Here is an 18,249-nt window from a genome sequence, read left to right as displayed (position 1 = left end):
GGTGGCGCAGTCGGTTGGGCGTCCGACTTCAGCCAGGTCACGATCTCGCGGTCCGGGAGTTCGAGCCCCGCGTCGGGCTCTGGGCTGATGGCTCAGAGCCTGGAGCCTGTTTCCGATTCTGTGTCTCGCTCTCTCTCTGCCCCTCCCCCAGTCATGCTCTGTCTCTCTCTGTCCCAAAAATAAATAAACGTTGAAAAAAAAAAAAAATTAAAAAAAAAAAAAAAAATAGAGGTATGGCACTATATCCAGGGCTTTGGAGTATGAGAGACTCAGATTTGCCATGCCAACTCTGAACCAACTTGCTTTACCTCTTGAGGCTATTCTTTAAAATTGAGATAATGATACCTACCTCCTAGGATTATAAGATTATCGAGTGAGATAAGCATTTAATAAATGTAATGAAAATGACACTGTTTCATCTAGGAGTTGAGAGGCCTGTATTTCAGTATTTTGTCCTCAGCTCTGGTTTAAACTATCATTATAGATTTCTAATATAGAAAGGCAACATGCCAAGAATAATATACCAAGAATAATATATATAACTTTATAAATATAAAGTACTAATATAAAGCCCAATAATGCAAGAAACCTGCCTTCCCTTGTTTTCATTCTTGGTTTCCTCAGTACTCTCTAATGTATTCCCTACAGAGCAGCCAGAGTGATCTTTTCAGAAAGGAAACCAGGTTACATCTTAACACTCTCCAGTGGCTTCTCATTGCCATTGTAATAAAGTCCAAATTCCTCACCATGACAAAGCAGTCCCGCATGTTCTGACCTCTCATTCCAACTTTACCTCAGACAGTTTGTCTCTTAAGTACTGTATTTCAATCATTTTTGTTTTTTATTATTCTAGACAAAGGGTTTTTACCATTGCTGTTCTTGCACCAAATATTCGAGTGGTTCTTATTTGCTGTTTATTTATTTATTTATTTATTTATTTTTAATTTACATTTATTTATTTTTGAGAAACAGAGTGAGACAAAGCATGAGCGGGGAAGGGGCAGAGAGAGAAGGAGACACAGAATCTGAAGCAGGCTCCAGGCTCTGAGCAAGCGGTCAGCACAGAGCCTGATGTGGGGCTCGAACCCACGAATTGTGAGATCATGACCTGAGCCTAAGTTCTCATGACCTGAGCCGAAGTCGGACGCTCAACTGACTGAGCCACCCAGGCCCTCCTCATTTGCTGTTTAGTTATAGATCAAATGTTAACTTGTCAAAGAGGCCTTCCTAGAACACCTAATGTTGCCTTTTTTATACCCCATTTCTGGACCTCCGTTCCATCGTCTTACTTATTTTGCACTTGTTTATGGTCTTTTTTCTTCCAGGAGGGTAAGATCTGTGAGGACAGGAATCTTGTCTGTCTTGTCTGCCACTGCATATATTTGTATATGTTTGGAGCTTAGAAAATTATAGTTGAATGAATGAATGAATGAAATAAAAATGAAAGTAGCAGTTAAAGAAAACAAATTGACAATAAAAAAATCATTAAAGAATGAATACATTATTATGTTTCCTGTCAATATAATTCTCTTTATGTAATAACAGTAAAATCTTTTATTTTACTCTAGGTGATTTTCCTTCTTAAAGCTAAACATCCAAAGAACCATTATTTAAAATAGCAATAGAATAACATATATCACAAATAGTCCTTTATTGGAATATATGAGAGAATCCCATAGGTAAAATTGAGCTCCTAAAATGTTGTTATCCTGGGGCACCTGGGTGGCTCACTCAGTTAAGCCTCTGACTTTGGCTCAGGTCATGATCTTGCACTCCTAGTTTGAGCCCCACATCAGGCTCTGTGCTGACAGCTCAGAGCCTGGAGCCTGCTTCAGATTCTGTGTCTCCTCTCTCTGCCCCTCCACCTCTCATGCTCTGTCTCTGTCTCTCTCTCTCTCAAAAATAAATAAACATTAGAAAAATTTTTTAAAAATGTTGTTATCCTCTGATAACTATAGACTTGTGAACAAAACTAGATAATTTTACCAGTTATTCTGATTTGTTCCTCTACTGAATGGTACCTATAGATCTGTGATCAACTAAATATTTTTTTTAATTTCTTAAACTATTATTTTGTGGACAGCATTAGATTAGATACTGCAGGAAAAACAAAATAAATATTAATGATGTTTTTTTAGCATATCAGAGAGATAAAACTTTACAGTGTTAACAGTTAAGCATTAACTAGGCATATGTTTTTACTGGCAATCCAAATCTTCATCACATCTTTACAAGAACTTGCCACCTCAGTGAATATTAACAAAATATTCCTATAGGCACTTGTCTATTTCCTTATTATTACTTAACATGCAAAAGATGTAACTTTAATGCCAATAATGGTCATATCTTGTCTTCATATTCTGTCTCCTATTACCTATATATTTTTTTCCATTTTTAACTATTAAAAGAACAAACTTTTTACAAAGTTAAAGTCATATGATACCTAGGCAGGGCCAACTAAAAATTCTCAACTGGAGGGCATCTTAATGGCTCTATCAGGTGAGCGTCCAACTCTTGATTTTAGCTCAGGTCACAATCCCAGGGTCATGGGATCGAGCCTGCCTTGGGCTTTGTGCGAGCAAGGAGCCTGCTTAAGACTGTGTCTCTCTCTCTCTGCCCCTCTCCCCTGCTTGTAATCTGTCTCTCTAAAATAAAAATATAAATAAATAAATAAATAAATAAATAAATAAATAAATAAAATTTAAAGAAATATTAAAAAAAATTCTGAACTGGCCAATATGTAACCCTTGATTCTAACATTTAATTATTACATTTAACATTTAATTATTGTGAAGAAATAAAAATAAAGAGGATAAACAAAATTGCAAATTCTATGATTAATGTTTAAAGACTTGAGGTTAAAAAAATGAATTACTTTCACCTTGTTAGTTAAAAATCTATAACATCTGAAATTATTCCAAGAAATTCCCTATATCCATCAAAGTAAGAAGATAACACAAACATCACTTTTATGTTTCTCTGTGTACACTACAATGATCTTACTTTTAGATTTAGTATTAACTCAATAAATTTTTACTAAAGTAATCCCAATTTCTATAGATTTTCCTTTATGTACATCTGCAATTAGTAAGAATATTCAGACTTCTGTAAATTATCTTACTTGTTATTACTCTCTTATTAATTTTAAAGGGTCGTGAGCATATCATCATAGTTTATGAATATTTTTATAAGAAAATGTAAGAAAGAATAGTCTCATGAATGAAAAAGGCTTATTTCTTAGTATAATTCAAGTATCATATGAGACCCATCTGCTTTCATTATTACTAAGCACCAGTAAGAGGTTGATTTAAGCAATGTGACAAAGTAGCTCAAAATCTCCTGTTTCATTTATTAAAACTTCAAATTATACCAGTCACAAATTTATAAATATTTTACTCATATTAACTGAATAATCAACCATAGTAATTATTAGTGTCTTTTGTATGTCTCCCTCCAAGGATCAATAAACTACAAAAGGTTGTTAAACATACAGCTATCACAGAATGACTGTGTCAGCACTTTAAGAAACAAAACCATAAAATAGAAGAGAATAGTTCAGGTTTCAGAAGTTACCTAATAAACAATTTAAAAGCAGAAAACAATACCCATGATTCAAGTCATGAGACTATTTTATAATCCTATATTTATATTAATCATGAGTTAGTGAAAAATGAAAATAAAAAGTAGAATTGTATATGCAGGTGGGTTTGTTTAAGCAAACCCATTTTTCAGTTGAAGACATTGTAAATATATGGTATAAGTGTATATTGTACTTATACAATGTACTTATAATGCACTCTAATTTTAAAGTTAATTAGTCTAAAAACAAATGTGAAATGATTTTATGTTAACTGCACAATAAAATACTAAATGTCATATAACAAATTTAATTTTTGAGAAATTATTATCAACTTAATTTAGATATATTAAAATCTGATTATCTGACTCAAGAATTATTAACAATTTTGATTTTAACTTAGGAGACATTTGTATAACAGAAACTATTCTATGCAGTAGATACATAATCTAAAATAAGTACAGACTTTTATGTAATACTGTGGTGGATTTTGAGAAAATACAATAACTGGGAGGTTTTATTCTTTTTAAATATCATTATATTACACATATAAAGTAAAATTATTATTAAAGTATAAAATGTAAGAGTCTCTTCAGTCATATGATTCATAAGTTTTTCATTTGCTTAAACATAATTTTCATAATATTTTAAATGTAAAAATAGTCCCCTTTAAAAAAAAAATTACCCTGATTGTTCTACTCACATTCCATGTTACCATAAAACAATATTCTTTTTAATCTTTATATCTGTCTTCTATAAATGGCTTGTATTATTAATCTTATTTATACTTGTATTCTTCCTGCACCCTGAGGTAAACCTGTGTCTCTTAAATTATATTTATATCTTTGAAACTTAAGTGCAAGTTGCTGTCAAAAGAAATGTATTCTCCCAATTATGCCCAGAACAAACACCTAAGAGACCCAGTAGCATCGTAAAATGCAAAAAACATAGGCATCTTTGCAACATGGTCTCTTAAAAATGTCCTATTTTGCAATCTGATAAGTTGTAAAAGTTTACCATAGCAGGTCATTCTACCACATCCATTGTTTGGTTTTTAAACTTCTATAATACTAAAATAGAATAAATTTATTTCATACATTTATTGTTGTGCTACAGATTTCTGTAAATACTGTCATTTATGCCTTGAGAGTCCATAAAGTAATCTTTTTATGTGAGTAAAAAACTGATTTTGAAATTTTCACCCTATGTATTTTGGGCTATTTAGGATAATCAAAATTTAATGCGTTTGCTATGAAAAGGTGTTTCAACTTTGAAATGAAATTTAAAGGACTTCTTAACTAAGATATCAGTAATATTTTGATACAGAAAATTCCATTACTATAAGATGAACAAATTAATATTTTATTATACATTATTTATATTCCAAGAATTCATTTACTTCAAGAATTTCTACGTCTAGGGGCACCTGGCTAGTCAGTTAAGCATCTGACTTCGGCTCAGGTCAAGATCTCACAGCTTGTGAGTTCAAGCCCCTCATCGAGTTCTGTGCCTGGAGCCTGCTTCAGATTCTGTATCTCCCTCTCTCTCTGCCCCTCCCCTGCTCACACTCTGTCTCTCTCTCAAAAATAAATAGACATTAAAAAAAAAAAAAAAGAATTTCTACATCTAGAAAACTAGAGGGGGTAGGAAGATGAAGGCCAAAAAAAATTAAGAGAAACCATACTAATGTTTATCGTCATTGACAGTCAATCTAAAATATAGTCAGGAGCTATATTTTTTAGTCATTTGTAGGCAATCTAAGTTATTTCCCTAAAGTCTAACCAATGTTAATGTAAAATACGTTTTACCATTCCTTTCATATTGTGATAGGTGTATTAAGTCTTCTCTGCTAGGTCAAATGGTTTGTTGTGAAATGTCCTTGCAAAATCAGAAAGTTCCATTGTGAAATCCTAGTATTTGACATAGCAACAAAACATAATATTATATCATGAAAAGGCTTAGGTAAAAAGTTGGTAAATATTTCTCTTTCAAACAGTATATCAGTTCTAGAAGACAGAATACTACACAAGTTTAAACATCTTTAAATTTGGCCTAAAATAGCACACCCACTTTAAACTTTAGTTTCTGGAAAAAAGTATCAGATAATAAGAAATCTATTTAATTTTGATATGGGGAAGGTGTATTTGCAAGCACATCCAATCATAATGTATGCAATTAAAATGATTAAGAAATTAATAATTTTGGAGTAGATGTGGGAACTGTGTCTTAGATATTTTGAAATTTGCAAATATAAGTAGAATATTATTAATTTGTATTAAAATCTGCTTTTGTGTATAATTGAAAATAGAAGACATCAATTATGTTTGTCCACAGAATGAAATATAAAAAGTAGAGGAAAAAATTGACTATCGAATATGTTTAATGACTAGTACAAATATTAACATCATTATTTATATGGCATTTGTGGAATTAATCATTCAGCAAATTAATCAATGTTTAAATAATTTTTATTTGCTAAGGCACACTGAATATTTCTGTTAAAGACATATGACAACTATTATAGATGGAAATAAGAACAATATTGAGACCAGTGGGAGAGGAAAGTTGAACTCATACAGGCTTGATCGGGAGAAAGATAAAATCATTAAAAACTTCATTGAAGTGTCTGGCAGATTGTACTCCTGGGAACTGAATAGGTCCATAAAGAAATAGGTGAATAAGTTTGTTCCTCTGACCTCTAGAAGCTTACACTAAAGCGGAAAAGATCAACTTTAGACAAGTAATTGTCACACAGTGCAATAAATGCTAAGTTATATGAGAGGCCCCCAAAAGAGAAATATTAAAATGCCTGAAGTAGTTATGAGGAGAATAAAAAACAGGCTTTATTTATGTGTTAAGGAAGAGAAGTTCTATATTACAGGCAGAGGAGATGGCGTATACAAAGCTACAGTGTTGTAACTCAAAATGACCTGTGGGGCAGATAGGAGGAAGGTGCAAAGAGGGAGTTAGTTTTCACCATATGTATGCACCTACCTTGGCTTTGTTGCTTTTCTCCTTCTTCTCCTTCTCCTCTTCTTCTCTTTACTTCTCCTCTTCCTCCCTGTCCTCCTCCTTGTCCTTTTTCTTCATCATCATCATCCTCCCCTTCCTCCTCCTCCAAACAATGCCTCAATCTGGTTACATTATCTTCTCAACACAGGTGTATCACACAATGTAACCAGAGCATGGGAAATGAACTGGGAATCATGACATAGGAGACCAAAACTTGTGTGGGACTAGATCGTGACTGTCTTTATAAACCATTTTAAATATTAGTTGATTGTTGAGGGGACCAGAAGCTCTAGTTCTTTGAAAGTTATCTTGTATCTGAACCACAGGATTTATATTAGTCTTATACAGTTCATTAAGGTTCATTAAATAAATTAGTGAGTAAATTCACCAAATTCATTGCATTTAGAAACTTCATCTTTCCTGAGAAGTATCCCTAATACTTCAAGATAAGAATGGATACCTGTCTTTAAGTAATAAAGGTCCTACAAATTTCTAAGATTTCTTGGAAAGCTCTGTTTTATCTTAAAAATTGATGTCATTTTACTCTCTATTCCATATTATAGCCATGCTTTTAACTGGAAAAAATACTGCCTATCACTAGCTAAAACTGGTATTCAAGAATGTCAGGCATATTTACCTCATGACACGAAATGCGCTTTAACTCATTGTCGATGTATCATTGAAGTGTTACATACCCCCAGATTGCCACCAATGTGAAGTTGGCACAACAAAGAGAGCATTAGTGTCACACATGCCCTTTCTCTCTTTTTGAAAAGAAATGGTGACCATTTTCAACAGTTTTTAGTGAATTTTAGTCTCAATTTTTAGTTTTGTAATTACTGTTATGAACATCATTAAGATTCTTAATGATTAGAATTCTGGGTTAGTCCTATATAGTAGAAAATTTTACACCAGCCACTTTGAAATCTATGAGACATTTGTTTTTTCTGTTTGTGATTGTAATTCATTATTCTGTTGAGTGACCAAAAAGTTTTCCCTTCCCTGGAAAAATTCTTAGAGCAACATTTCATGTGTTTATAAATTGAAAATCCAACTCTGGGAAAAAATTGTTCTACCAATGAAAATTTGATTTGAAAAATCTATACTGCATTGTGGGAATGTTGCATGTTAATTGTGTATATTTTATGTCATTAGACCCTCAGAAACTTTTAGTTATAATCAATAAGATTAGTTGTAGCGCTTTTTTGGTGTCAATAATCTCACGGAGTAGCTTCCTTAACATTTTCCTTCCAAATGCCTGCTTGAACCAGTAACCCAGAAATTTAGAGGCAGTATAAAAATGAGCAGTGACGTGAGCATATCATATAAAAAGGCTCTCATGACCCAGCCTCTGGCTCTGTATCATGATACTCAGCAACTGTTCAACCTGCAACCTACACTCCACCCTGGAAACTACTAGCAATTTCTCAGATACACTGTGCTTTCTCTACTCTTCCTGGAATATATCCTCTCCAGTCCTCTCTGTCCCCCACCTACCCCTATTCCTTGTGGCATAGCACTCAATGTGCTGTCTTAGCCATGATAATGGAAACAGAGATAGCTAGAATATGGGCAAAAATGCTACTATAGAATAAGAAGCAATAAGTGCAATGTTAAAATTATAGGTTGGGCTATGAGAATTAAGATAAATTGATAATAGAGAAGAGGTGGTAGTGTTTAACTAGGATTCAGATCCACTAGGTGGGAGTAATGACCTTCCTGATTGGAGCGCACCAATATAAGGAGGTAAGGAAACAAGATGTTCATCAGGAATAGCAAATAGTTAGACTAAATCCACATAAACTACAAAAATGGGAGATAAGATTGCAAATGAAGAGTTTTAATTCAAAAGTAAAGAGTTGGACTTTATTTTGTTAAAAATTAAAAACAAAATTGAAAGATTTTTAATCAAGAAAGAGACATGACCTGCTTTACAAAAGTAAGCCCATCATTAATGTGTCAAATGTGTGAGGTAGTAGGTTAGAACCGCCTGATGATTCTACTGTTATTTCTCCTCTAAATAAGAATTGTATTTGAGGCATGGCAATAAAATAATGACACTAATACTATTAAAGAAAATATCGTGACTTCTTCTTCCAGCAGAGTGTCATCTCCTACAACAGGGAGACAGGACAGTTATTTCCATATTATTGTCATTACTGAAAATATTTTTTGAATGCTTTTGGAATTGCCTTCAGAATCCATTTTACATTCCCTTAAGTGTTGTTTATAGTGGCAAATAATATTTTGATTTTGTTACAGGTGCTATCTTAAGACTAGCTAATGCACTTTGAAAGAACTGCTTTTGCAATTCAAGCATGTTGCTTCTGCTTTCATGCTGTAAATCCTCCCTTGCTTCCTAGAGCTACACAAAAACTTGTATTAATACTAACTAACCATATTTTATATTTATTTAGCCATGTGCATTTTATATATCTGCTCTTATTAATAAGTATTTCATTCTCTTATTGTAACCTGGGGAAGGATTGAATAAATTCTGAATAATGGAATAATCTGAGTTAAACTAGTATCGATAATATAAACACACACACACACACACACACACACACACACACACACACACACATATATAGTCATAAGACTATTTGAAATTCAAAGGGTGAAAACACTAAAAAGCAAAATAAGTCATTGTTTCTATGTAGTTCAAAGTCTATTCCTAAATCTCTTAGGGGAATTCTGTTTGTGGAAATAATAACACTTTGTTAACATTTTAAATGTTAACTGGAGATTTTTCAGATACATCCAGTGATTAAAGAGACTTTTGGACATGGTTTTATTTTTAAGGAAAAAGAACGGCTGAAGCAAGAAAAACGTGATGAGAAAAGATTAAATAAAGAGCGTAAACTGGAGCAACGAAGATTAGAATTAGAAATGGCAAAGGAACTAAAGAAGCCTAATGAAGACATGTGCTTAGCAGACCAAAAGGTAATTTATTATGTAACCATTTCATTAATAAATTTAATTTTTCTGTATCTCACCTGATTCCTTTGCCAGAGTTGCCATTATGAAAGCCTTTTGTTTTTAACCAGAGCCGTAGATTTCAATGTCTAGGTCAATCTGTGTTTCCTGGATGGCCACCAATAAACCTCTCTAGAGCTCCTATGCTAATAATGGTACTTCTTAGTACGTAAATGGAGCACTGTAAATCTTTTTATTTTTATTTTTGTAGGTTTATGTATTTTGAGAGAGAGAGAGAGAGAGAGAGCATGCACCAGGGAGGAGCAGAGAGAGGGAGAGAGAGAATCCCTGAGGTGGGCTTGAACTCACAAACCATGAGATCATGACCTGATCCCAAACCAAGAATTGGACACTTAACCCACCAAGTCACCCAGGCACCCCTAAACCTTTTTAAATTTAAGTAGAAATACTGAAGAAATCCGTAAAGATGAATTATAGAAGTAGATAGGATTTCTATGTGTCATTTGATTCTTTCCAGGCATTTAAGTACAGAAATCTCTAACTCCTCACCACGCCCCTATAGATATTTACATAAACTAAGGTTTATAATCTATAATCTCCTTCAATGCTTTAGTAATTATAGCTAACTTTTTTTTTTTTTAATTTGTTTTTTCAACATTTATATTTATTTTTGGGACAGAGAGAGACAGAGCATGAACGGGGGAGGGGCAGAGAGAGAGGGAGACACAGAATCGGAAACAGGCTCCAGGCTCTGAGCCATCAGCCCAGAGCCCGACGCGGGGCTCGAACTCACGGACCGCGAGATCGTGACCTGGCTGAAGTCGGCGCTTAACCGACTGCGCCACCCAGGCGCCCCAATTATAGCTAACTTTTGAGTATGTTTGCTACATGCCAGGCAGTGTGCTAAGTGCTTTATAAATTTTCTCATTTAATCCTCACCATAGTCCTGTGGAACTGGTATTTATTATGCCCATTTACAGATGGGAAAACTGAGACACAAAGAGGTTAAGGAACTTGCCCAAGATCAAACTTGCTAATAAATGGCAACTTGGATTCAGTCTCTAGTTTGTTCAATTCCAGAGTTCATACTGTTTATTACACTAAAAGCCAGGAAGTATATCCAGCCAAAATACCTCATATGTGTTTTCTCCTCTATCATGCTTCACAGACATGTAATGTGGCTAAAATATATTCATATATATATAATAAAGTAAACATATATAAGTAAACATGTGGAAAGAGCAAAATAATCTTGGTATCGGGCATGATTTCACATGTTTATGAATAGAGATCCATTTTGTTTGACTATAGCTAAGAAGATGGTATTTCTAGAGAATTATATCGATACTGCATATCATCTCTACAATATTATCTTAATACTATTATACTTGATCAATAGCATCTATATTTACTTATATGCCATAGTCATCTGATATACAAATAATGATTGTCTCTTGATTTGTGCAGGCTCGCTTCTCAAGTGCTTAAAGTGGGGCGCCTGGGTGCCTCAGTCAGTTAAGTGACCGACTTTGGCTCAGGTCATGATCTCACGGTTCATGAGTTTGGCCCCTGTGCTGACAGCTCAGAGCCTGGAGCCTGCTTTGGATTCTGTGCCTCCCTCTCTCTCTGCCTGTCCTCCACTAGCACTGTGTCTCTCTCTCAAAGATAAATAAATATTAAAAAAAAACTAAAAACAAAAACAAAATAAAGTGCTTAAAGCAAACTTTTAACACTCTAGTGAGGATTTAATTGTATTAATATTCTATTTATTTACTTAGCATAAATGCTTGTAAATAAAAGTGAAAGTATACATACTAGGTTTGCTCAATTGGATGTTGAAAATTTCCTAAGCCCAGAATGGGAATATACAGTAGTTAACAGATTTAATAAGCTTCATAGTGAGTATTTTTTAACATCAAATGAGCTTTATCTTTCTGCATCTTTCTTTTTATTTAAGTCCATATGCACTGTATCAAATATATGTTCATTTTTAGCCTTACTTTTGTTAGCTTTGTCATATACATTTTTAGAATCATACGGAAATGTGTGTGTATGATAAGGTTCAAGAAAAAAGTCTCTGAATTAAATGTTTCTTTTTTTTTAAGTTTATTTTTATTTGTTCTGAGAGAGAAAGACAGCAAGTGGGGGGAGGGGCAGAGAGAGAGAGAGAATCCCAGGTAGGCTCAATGCTTTCAGCACAGAGCCTGATGTGGGGCTCAAACCCATGAATCATGAGATCATGACCTAAGCCATGATCAAGAGTAAGTTGCTTAACCAACTGAGCCACCCAGGCACCCCCAAACTATTCCTTATGTTATCTAATTTTTGCTCCAGCTATATAAACTATGTTTTATAAATATGTAAGTTAATTAAAGTTAGTGTTCTCTTTTGCAGAAATCTAAGTTCATGTTGAGTTCAACCAAAATTTATTGTTGGTTACTTGCAATCAAGAACCTATCTATACTTAATACCATGGGGTTGTAGAAATGCCCCCAGGGGATTTAAAATCCAGAGGGAAAATCATTGGTATAATACAGGAAAAAGAAAGTAGCAACCTGTTTTACTTCAGAAGATATAAAACCATGGCTTTTAAATTATTTATTATTTATTTTATTTTATTTTTTTTCAGCCTTTGCCAGATTTGCCTCGTATTCCAGGACTTGTTCTCTCTGGAAGTACATTTTCAGACTGTCTCATGGTGGTGCAGTTCTTACGAAACTTTGGTAAAGTTTTGGGCTTTGATGTGAATATTGATGTTCCAAACCTGAGTGTTCTTCAAGAGGGATTGCTAAATATAGGGGACAGCATGGGTGAAGTACAAGACTTGCTTGTGAGGCTCCTCTCAGCTGCTGTATGTGATCCAGGTCTAATTACAGGATACAAGGTAAAAAAAAACAAAATATAAATTTTTTTAAAATTTGTACTATCTGTGAATTGTTAGCTGGTGTTAGCATATTAGCAGAAGGTTGTATAGACTGATCCAGTTTTTTCCCACATGTCTCACCGAGTTAAATGAAGATTTGCTTCAGGTTAAATTGGTACAAACCTAGAAAAATCTGATTCACAGAACCTAAGGAATATAGATCATTCCCAAATTCCTCTTTTTCTCTAGCTGACAGCAAAAACCAAGTTGACTTAAGGAAATACCCATGTGATATTAAACAAAACAGGATTCATAATTCATAAAGCAATTAGAACTTATGCGTGCTTTCCAAAACTATACTGTGTTCTCTCTGAATCACTGTGAATAACTCAGGCTAATCAAAGCATCTACAGACCAGCACATGAAAACTCTGTAGTGCTCAGTGGATACCCAATACATTAAAATTTATCTTAATTTCAACTACGATACACACTTGATATGTTGTACAGTGAGAAGCTCCCAGATATGCCTGTTAATTACTCCTCCATTTCCCTATCCATTCAGTATAGCAGGCAATAGAACCCGTGACACCACAGTACTAGTGCTCTGGAACCTACTCCCCACAGCGCTACTGATCGAATGTGAATAAAGTCTTTGTCAGTAATATCTATACCATGTGATACCGATATTTTAAAATCTTACTGTTTTTATGTTACGAATGGCCACGATCAATACTGATAAAAATGCCAAACTTTTATAGGCCAAAACAGCTCTTGGAGAACATTTGCTGAATGTTGGTGTGAACCGAGACAATGTTTCCGAGATCTTGCAGATTTTTATGGAAGCCCATTGTGGACAAACTGAGCTTACGGAAAGCTTGAAAACCAAAGCTTTTCAGGCTCATACTCCAGCACAGAAAGCCTCAGTCTTGGCTTTCCTGATCAATGAACTGGCATGCAGTAAGAGTGTGGTGAGGTAAGCATATACCCAGACTTTTCTGTTGGTGATTCTTTTCTGTTTTGAGTTTGTCTAATCACAAAGTAATACAAATTTTCTTACAGAAAGTTTGAAATTACAGAGTAACACAAAGAAAACAATTACAGTTAATCTTACCATTGAGAGATAATTACTGCTAATAATATCTTAATGTATTTGTTTGAAGTCTATTAAAAAATTGGGATCATACTGAATATAGTCTTTGTTTATATAATAAACTGTATTTATTTTCAACTATATTTAAAAGACTATAAATATAGTCTTTTGTTTATATAATAATTTTGTTAATTATATACGGAAATGTAAAAATGTTTTGTTTTGCTTTTTTATTTTTGCTGTGGTGCCAGAATCCAGCACCAATGAAAGAATCCAGAATTTTTCTTTTTTTGACATCTTTCAATCATAGATGACTACCTGATTTTCCTTAGTAAGGCATTCCTAGAATTACCTGGCTACTTTTTATTTTATTATGTGCTAATTCAATATTAATAATTTTAGTTTATCAATTTATTTGTGCTTTTTTTTAAAGTACTTAACCTCATTCAAGGGTCAAAGTAAGTTCTCCACTCTAGTATTTCAAGATTTGGTGAATGAATCCATGTTCATCTTGTTCTTGCTATTTGTTATTTACAGATTTAAATATGTTAGTTTTAGTCTTTTACCTTTGTATGAAAAGGATCAATCAAAATATTTTGGAGCCATACATTTCTACCATTATTGGACATCTTAAGTTTTCTCTATGTCCCTAAGCTATGATAATATATTAATATAATTGTCAATTATTTTTGCTATTCATAGGCAATCATTATTTTTACTAACTGAAAAACTATCAATTTGCTTATTACCAAATCAAATTATCAAAGTGTCACATAATTGATTAATTTATGTCTTCTAATGAATTTTTGCATTGACAGTGAAATTGACAAGAACATTGATTATATGTCAAACTTGAGGAGAGATAAATGGGTAGTAGAAGGTAAACTTCGCAAGTAAGTCCTGTTTTATTAAAATTAGTTTACTGGTTTTCATTTGTACAAATTCCCCTGTAAAACATAGAAATTGCAAAGATAGAATTTTAACTTCATCTAAGAATTAGAAAAGTTACAGCTTAATTAAGATGAGATGTGAAATTAATGAAACTCAGGGTCAGAATTTACAATGGACAAGAGATATAATGAGATTCATTAAGCTCATATTCTTCAAACTTAGAAGACAGTCCATTTATCTTTATTTCAAAGAAGTCAAACAATCACATTTTCTAAGATTGTTGTTGCCATCCGGTTGCTTTTGTCATAAATAGAATCTGTTTGGAACTACTTCTTTTTAAAAATTGCTTTCTAATTAAAGTTTGCTTTTACAGAGCGTCTAACATATCCAAATGTATTCAGCATTAAAACCTAATTAGCCTCCTGCCAGGAAATTATGCAACTTCTATGTTAAAAGGGTAGTTTCTTTGCAGTAATTTGAATTGAAATTTATTCGGTCTGATAGTATGAGATCAGGAATTATCACTTGGCCATTGCTAGAGTTAATCTTTTCAGCCTTCTAAGTTTTATTTTTTTAAATGTGTTCTAATTCCAAAGGGATATCCTGAATAATTCTTGAAAGTTAATATATTCTATAATTTCAGGAAACATATTTGTTAAATTTCCTTAATTCCAATTTTCACTGTCATTGATTTATTCCTTACTGGCAAAAATACCTTATGGTATTTTTATTTAAAACTCATGTTTTTTAAAAAATACAGAGAGAAGGCTTTTCTTCCATGTCATCATTTTTTTTCATATTTAAAGGCTCAGGATCATTCATGCTAAGAAAACAGGCAAAAGAGACACGTCAGGTGGCATTGATCTTGGAGAAGAACAGCATCCATTGGGCACCCCCACACCAGGACGCAAACGAAGAAGGAAGGGAGGAGACAGTGATTTTGATGATGATGATGACGATGATAGTGATGAACAAGCTGATGAAGATGATGAGGATGAAGAAGATAAAGAAGACAAAAAAGGAAAGAAGACTGATATCTGTGAAGATGAGGTAATCAAATTAGGTTGATTTTAAACTCAACTAATATTGCACAACATATTGGGACAATAACACAGAATTTGGAGTCCAATGGATTTGTGTTCAAACTCCATTTTGACAATTACCGGCCTCAGTTTCTTCCTCTGAAAACTGTATGTTACAATATTCACCTCACACAGTTTTTTGTGATAATCAGGTCGCTATTGAATACAGTGCCTACACATAGAAGGCACTTATACTGAATAAAAGAAGTGAGGTTTTTCTTTTTATATAATGATTTGAGCATTCTCCAGAGAACTAGGTTGATTCTTAATTTCAGGTATTCTCTTTTATCTATTAGCATCATATCTTACATTTGTAAAATTCTTCATGCCTTAAAAGTGTTGTCAGGTTTAGTGAGATTGATATATTTCTTAAATGCCAGTTTATTATGTGTCTAGCTCTGGCCACTTTTGACCAAAGATGATTAAGACACTGAAAATCCCCTCTCATTTTATGTTCTCATTGAGGAAGATTTGCAGTAGCCAAATGTAATGTGTTAAGTGTTCACTGATTTGATAGCAGTATTTACAACGTACTATACAGTACAAAGGAAGGGCATTTAACCTTTGGAGGACTAAATTCTCACAAAGGCTTTGTGGACTCATTAGCTGAGGCTACAAAGTGGGCTCCATGTTGCCTGGGGAAGAATCTGTAGAAATGTTCCAGGCAGAGAGAACAACATGAGGCACAGAAGCCTGAAACCACAACATGCTTTTTTGCTTTAAGGGAATTACAAGTGCTTCAAGGGTACTAGACGGGCTCCTATCCAATAGCTGTGAACTAGGCTTTTATACTTTTTTTGGTGATAGGAACCATTGAAGGGTTATAAGTGAAGCAGTTGCATAGTCAGATTTGAGTTTTAAGTGACTATATATAGTGGAATATAGATATAGATTTTGGGTAGGGCAAGATCAGAGGTGGGAAGATCAGTCAGGATATATTGCCATAGTTTAGATGAATTGTGAGGGGGTCTGAAACTAGACCAATGGTAGTTGGGATGAAGAAGGAGGAAAGGACTCAATAAATACTCAGTGGGAAGAATGAGTAGTATTTGAAGATGGGCTGTGTAGATTGACAGAGGGGAAGGATTGATTCCCAACTATCTGGCTTGGGAGACTGCATGATATTGTTGCCATTAACTGAGAGAAATCAGGAGAAGCAAAGTAAATAGATGATAGAGGAGGAGGGGAGGAAGTACAGATAGTTGAAGATAGGAAATGATGGTAGGCTTATTTTAGATATGTTGAATTGGAGGTGCCTATGCAGAACTTGAGAAGTCAGTTGGATTTAAGAATCTGAAGCTCAGGGGTACCTGAATGGCTCAGTCAGTTGAGCATCGGACTCTTCATTTCAGCTCAGGTCATGATCTCACAGTTTGTGGGTTTGCGTTCCATGTCATGAGGAGCCTGCTTGGGATTCTCTCTCTCTCCGTCTCCTCCCTCTGCCTCTTCCTCCTCTCTCTCTCTCTCTCTCTCTCTCTCTCTCTCTCTCTCTCTCTCTTTCTGCCAAATACATAAACTTAAAAAGCCTGAAGAAGTTAGTCTTTAAAATATAGATCTGGGAGTTATTAGCATTTAAACAATAATTTAAAGTCATAAGGTAGATAAGTTTTCACAGGAGGATTGATTTAGTGAAAAGAGTAGTGGACTGAGGTTGGAACCCCAGGGAACATCAATATTTAAGATCTCACAAGGCTTTTTGCTGAAGAAGGAATAGTCAGTGAGGTAGAAGACTTCTTTAGGGGGTCAAGGATCCCCAAGACCACCTCCAGAATCTGTGATTCAGTAGGAGAGCTCACAGAACTCAGAATCTAGTCATGCTATGCCTATGAATTCTTACAGCAAAAGGAACAAAGCACAACCAGCAAAGAAAAAACGCCATATGGGCCAAAATCCAGAGAAAACCAGGCTCAAGTTTCTAAAAGTCTTTTCCTAGGGGAGTGACACAGAATGGGCTTAATTCTTCCAGCAATAAGTTGGGACATATGAGAAATATGTTATATACTAGGGCAGCCCATTAGAGACTTGATGCCCAGTGTTTTTACCGAGGCCTGTCACATGGGCACCCCCTGCATAGCATGTGCCAAAATTCCAGACTCACAGAAGAAAAGTATGACCCACATTGTTATATCAGTTTAGTGAGCCAGTCTTATCAGAATGAAGGAAACCCTTGAAAATCCAAGTTCCCAGACACCAAGGGCCAAACTTGTGAGCATCCTTTCAAAGGATAGCAGGCAGACCCATAATGTTAACTCTTTTCTAGTCATGTAGTAATAAAAGCCCAGAAAATTAAGCATTTCAAAAAGGAGGGAGTGATAAACAGTGTTAAGGCAGCAGGAATCTAGTGCTGTTAGGAGTGAGAGTGTTCTCTGGATTTGGTAACATAGATGCCATTGGTAACCAAAGCCAGCACAGTTTCATTAGAGGAATGGGAGCAGAAGCCAGGCTGTGACTGAGAAAAATTAGAAAGTGAGAAAGTGAATATGACTGCTTTAAGCATTGTGACTTAGCAGAAAGGGTAGTTCCTAAGACCAAGGATTTTTCAGATGTGAAAGACGTGAGATAATTTTTGGTTGAAGGGAAGGAGTCAATAAAATGGGATGGGGGGTTGAAGAATAAAGAGAGGAAAATATTTAATGGTGTAAGGTCCCTAATGATTTTGGAGGGGATTCAGTCAAGGTGGATGGGCTAGCTTTGAAGAGTTGCCTACAGAAAAGAAGGCAAGGCCATAGAGAGGTGTGTGTGTGTGTGTGTGTGTGTGTGTGTGTGTGTGTGTGTGTGTGTGTTTAAGGGAA

The 18,249-nt window shown here is 34.5% G+C and overlaps 1 protein-coding gene across 11 annotated transcripts in view; it reads left to right on the top strand.

Moving 5' to 3' along the window:
- The window catches only part of BAZ2B (bromodomain adjacent to zinc finger domain 2B), a 328,314-nt gene that overhangs the window by 257,116 nt on the left and 52,949 nt on the right, over positions 1-18,249 (top strand). For all 11 annotated transcript variants that reach the window (XM_045479949.1, XM_045479956.1, XM_045479948.1 and 8 more), the window contains 5 exons: positions 9,395-9,535; positions 12,159-12,413; positions 13,153-13,367; positions 14,303-14,377; positions 15,182-15,425. In XM_045479949.1, coding sequence (XP_045335905.1) covers positions 9,395-9,535; positions 12,159-12,413; positions 13,153-13,367; positions 14,303-14,377; positions 15,182-15,425 — 930 coding nt within the window. The remainder of the gene's footprint in view (positions 1-9,394; positions 9,536-12,158; positions 12,414-13,152; positions 13,368-14,302; positions 14,378-15,181; positions 15,426-18,249) is intronic.

This window comes from Leopardus geoffroyi, chromosome C1 (genome assembly GCF_018350155.1).
Source record: "Leopardus geoffroyi isolate Oge1 chromosome C1, O.geoffroyi_Oge1_pat1.0, whole genome shotgun sequence".
Lineage (NCBI taxonomy): Eukaryota > Metazoa > Chordata > Mammalia > Carnivora > Felidae > Leopardus > Leopardus geoffroyi.
The sequence above is the reverse complement of the archived record's forward strand: the minus strand, read 5'-3'. Positions and strand labels throughout refer to the sequence as shown.